Source organism: Eimeria acervulina, genomic scaffold, assembly GCF_000499425.1.
Source record: "Eimeria acervulina Houghton genomic scaffold, Eah_scaff152, whole genome shotgun sequence".
Lineage (NCBI taxonomy): Eukaryota > Apicomplexa > Conoidasida > Eucoccidiorida > Eimeriidae > Eimeria > Eimeria acervulina.
In genome coordinates, this window is record NW_013550210.1 from 1 (window position 1) to 4,633 (window position 4,633).

General features: G+C 47.4%; 1 protein-coding gene across 1 annotated transcript; it reads right to left on the reverse strand.

Annotated features, from left to right (window-relative positions):
* Window positions 1-1,059: 1,059 nt before the first annotated feature.
* Window positions 1,060-3,240, reverse strand: EAH_00021300 (hypothetical protein, conserved; the record flags this gene model as incomplete). Its single annotated transcript, XM_013397068.1, has 1 exon — window positions 1,060-3,240. The coding sequence occupies one exon, from the start codon at window positions 3,238-3,240 to the stop codon at window positions 1,060-1,062; it is 2,181 nt and encodes a 726-aa protein (XP_013252522.1).
* Window positions 3,241-4,633: the final 1,393 nt, after the last annotated feature.

The following is a 4,633-nucleotide window of genomic DNA, read 5'->3' on the forward strand; positions in this document are numbered from 1 at the left end:
GTCTGTTTATTTCTACCTCTGTTTATTTCTCTGTTTATTTCTGTCTCTGTTTATTTCTGTCTCCCCTTCTCTGCCTCTGTTTATTTCTGTCTCTTTTCCTCTGTCTCTGTTTGTTTCTACCTCTGTTTATTTCTGTCTCTGTTTATTTCTGTCTCCTCTCTGTCTCTGTCTAGTTCTGTCTCCTCTCTGTCTCTGTTTATTTCTGTCTCTTTTTTTCTCTACGTGTACTTCTGTCTCTCCTCTCTTTCTGTCTCCTTTTGTCCCTGCCCGTTTTTGTCTCCTTTCTCTGTTTATTTCTCTCTCTTCTTCTCTATGTTTATTTCTGTCTCCTTTCGCTGTTTATTTCTGTCTCCCTTCTCTGTTTACTTCTGTCTCCTTTCTCTATTTCTGTCTCCTCTCTGCTTTTTCTGTCTCCTTCTCTGCGTCTCTGTTTATTTCTGTCTCCTTTTCTGCGTCTCTGTTTATTTTTGTCTCCTTTTGTCTTTGTTTATTTTACCCACGTCTAATTTGCTAGCGGATGCAAAAAGATCTGTCTCTTCTTCTCTATGTTTATTTCTGTCTCCTTTCGCTGTTTATTTATGTCTCCCTTCTCTGTTTATTTCTGTCTCCTTTCTCTCTTCCTGTCTCCTCTCCGCTTTTTCTGTCTCCTCTCTGCTTTTTCTGTCTCCTATTCTGCGTCTCTGTTTATTTCTGTCTCCTTTTGTCTTTGTTTATTTTACCCACGTCTAATTTGCTAGCGGATGCAAAAAGAAGTGTGGGGTTTATTCGTAGCCTTCGTCATGAAGACTACCCAATCAAAAGGCAGCAGCAACAGCAGCAACAGCAGCAGCAGCAGCAGCAGCAGAAGGGACACCAAGGCCGCGTAAAGGGTATGCGACGTCTGTGCAGTTCCTGCTGCTGTTGCTGCTGCACTTTTTTCTGCTGCTGCATTTCCTGCTGCTACAAAGAAGCTCCCAAACGCTGCTTCTGCTGCAGCTGCTACAGCAGAAGCAGAAAGCAGCCGACTCCCGCACCCGCTGCTGCTGCACCACTAGCAGCTGCAGCAGCAGCAGCAGCAGTTTACTTAGTGATAGTATGGGAGCCATACGGCTGCCGGGCGTCGGGGGGGAGAGGCATAAAGGGCCCCAAAGGAAATGAGACAAGCTGAGCGTATGCTGCAGCAGATAGAGATGTCTCTATATCTGTTAATTGCATAGAAGGAGACGGCAGAGGGATAAAAGGAAAAGGAGACAAAGAGAACCCATAGATGTCTCTAAATGCACTCTCCCCATACACCATACCTTCAGAAGACCCCACACCCCCTAAACATCGTCCTCCCCCACCTATACGCCCCTGAGAAACTGGGGGCCCCCCTATAAGGGGGCCCCCACCTAAGGGGCCCCTACTATGCTCAGCAGCATGTCTCCTATGCCGCGAACGAGGCTCATACCGAGGAGCTGCAGAAGGGGGGGCCCCCTCCCATCCGCTGGGTATTGAGCGCACAGGAGAGCGGTGGGGGCCCCCACTGTGGGCCCCCCAGCTGAGGTTTGCTGCACCAGCCGCACTCCCTGGGGGGCCCCCACGTACAGGAGCCTCTGAGGGGGGCCCCCCTAGCAGAGGCGCTCTCCTGTGGTAGTGGGGTGTATGAGGCTTGTGTGTATGGGGGTGCTGATGAGAGAGGGGGCCCCCAGCAGGTGGGGGCCCCCCTGGAGGAGGGGGGCCCCCTGCACCACCACCTCCCCCTCCTCTTTGTTGAGTCAAAGTCTCTTCATGTGCTGATGAAGAAGCAGAGGAGGCCCTATGCCCCCCATGTGCTGCAGCAGCAGCAGCAGCAGCAGAAGCAGCAGCAGTCTGAGCAGTAGCTGCTGCTGTTGTTCCTCCTGCTGCTGCTGCTGCTGCTGTTGCTGCTGCTGCTGCATTGTTGGAAGCCCCTCCACCTCTTGAAGGAGAAGAAGCAGCGAAATGAACAAAGACAACTCTACCATCAATAATCCTTTCACTCATCTGAACAGCTTTAAAAGCCTCAAGAGGCGAGGAGAAGTTAAGAAAACCGTATCCTTTGCTGCGCCCCTCAGCATCACGAACAACAACGCACTCCTCTAGAACACCAAAGCAAGAAAATGCTTGTTTAAGGGTCTCTGCTGTTGTATTCTCATGAAGATTCCTTACAAACAGCTTCGTCTGTTGTCGAGAAGGTAGAGCATTTGCAGCTAGCTTTATATGAAGCTGTCTCCCTTCAAGAATAAGGGGGCACGCAAAAAAGCATTTACTTACTCCTTCAGAGCTTGAGAAGGTAACAAACCCGTATCCTCTACTCTGACCGTCTCTCTCTCTCACAATTAAGGCATCTTCTACTCCGCCAAAAGACAGAAAGAAAGCCCTAAAGCTCTCATCTGTTGTACAGAAAGGTATGTTTCTAACCATCAATCTTCGTGAAGAAGGAGAAGCATGCACTCTCTCTACACACCGTAGATACACCTGACGGTCTCTTAAAGCTGCCCAAGATAATAAATCTAACAGCTGTTCTCGAGATAAAGGAGAGAAAAAATCTCTCAACGATGCCTCTGTGCTCTCCTTATCATCACCACCTATCTCATTTCCTATGCAACATACACCTGAACCACACCCCACACTCGATCCCCCATCCACCCCACGATCCCGATCCCGATCCCGATCCCCATCCTCTCCTTCTAAACTACACACCTCCACTTCCCTCTTCTCCTCCACGTCATTCAACTCCACGCTGCTGCATGAATCCCGAGAGCTTCCACTAACAACAACCCCACCCTCAATCCTCTCCTCCGGCCGCTGCTGCTGCTGCTGCTGCTGCTGCGGCTCCTGCGGCTGCTGCTGCTGTGGATCCCCAGTCTTGTCGCTCCTGCTGCTGTCTCCTTCAGGCAGCGGAGGACCTTCTGCACAAGTTGAAGGGCTCTTAGGACTTGGAGCAGGTGGAGAAGGATTGGAACAGCTTGCTGCTTTGTTGCTTGTTGCTGCGTTCGATGTGTCTCCTTCGATCCTCTTCAAGCACTCTCCCACAGAAGACGAAGAACCTTCTGCTGCATGCTTAGAGGTGTCCTTGTCTGTGGTATCGTTGTCAAAGGAACGAGCTGCTGCTGCTGCTGCTGCTGCAGCAACTTTTGCTGCTGCTGCTCGCAGGCCCCAGGCACCCGCAGGTACGGGAGGGGGAGCGGGAGGGCCCTTCGCCTCACCAAGAGAAGGAAACCCCGATAAAGAAGAAAGAGATAGTTCTGATTCCCCCATCTCAAGCGTCGTTGAGGACAAGAGCAGCAGCAGCAGCAGCAGCAGCAGCAAGAGCAGCAGCAGCAGCAGCAACTGCTAATGGGATACGACACCCCACAGACGCGCAACAGAAGACGCTTCTGCCTGCAGACAGGCTACCAATTCTAAAGAAATAAATCATACCTTTATGCAAGAAGAAGAAGAAACAGCAATATACTGACAGCGTGAGCAGGGGTCATTCATGTTGTATCTGTACGGCTTAGGGCCTCTATAGGCCGTCTCCCTAAATAGCTTTCTTCAAGCTTTCTTTAAATAAAATACAATAAAAATTATCTTAATAGAACATCAACTAACCCTAATAATTCAGAACAAATGCACAAATATCTTCACAGCTCTGCAGCCTTCCCTGAGCACTTCAGCAGGAGAGCTTCTCGCTCCTCTCCTATATAATAATATATATATGTGTTTGGTGTACCGATCGGGGGGCCCCATAGGGGTAAATGAAGGGGAAAACAATAAAAATGCAATTAAATCATTTATATTATTAATTTGAATTTATATTTATCGATTAAAAACAGAAGAATACACAGAAACAAACTCTTGTGTGTTGATTTCCCCGCTCCTCCTGCAGCGCTCCCACTTACCCCTTCTATGGGGGGATCTCCTTTATGTACGGCCTTCTTCTGTTGTTTTTCTTTGTTTTTTCTTCTTAAATATCATTAAATATTCTTAATAAAGCAATATCTTGCATTCGGTAGTCTTATTATGAGCTTATATCGAGCCTACTCCTCCTCGCTCGTGTGCAGCGGGCCCCGTGCACAGTGGGATGCTGTGGGTTTGTAATACAGCAGGATAGAGTATTTAAATTGATTTAAATGCTTAATTCTGCATATTGTTTCTTAGAGAATCAAAGGCTTTAATGCTAATACAGCGACGGTAGCAGATAAACTCTGCTGCCACTACTATCGAAGAGGGTGTGTATAAACAGCAAGATATATAAAGTAGATAAAATAAGACATTCATAAGAACTGCTTTTGTCTCCTCTCCCATCTCTAATCCTCCTAAGCACAGCCTTACAGACTCCTGAGGCTGAAGATGCGGAGATCTGTTAGCCCCTGGGGAGTCGTCGTAGTTAAAAGCTCTTACTTACAGCTACTAATATGTTGATATCCCTTACACACATATCAGGAATTATCTTACTAAGTTGCTAATCAGATATAAACATTTCTATAGACAGGTTTAACGTTTTAAATAAAGTAACTATTTCTTATAAAAAGTGTATTATTCAGCCGCGCCTTCCAGTGCTGCTATATATCTATTTAGCTGCGCATTCTATATTATTCATCGGACTCAGCAAATCCTCTCTAATAAAAACCTAAACAATCAAACAACAGAGATTAAACCCAAGCCCTGT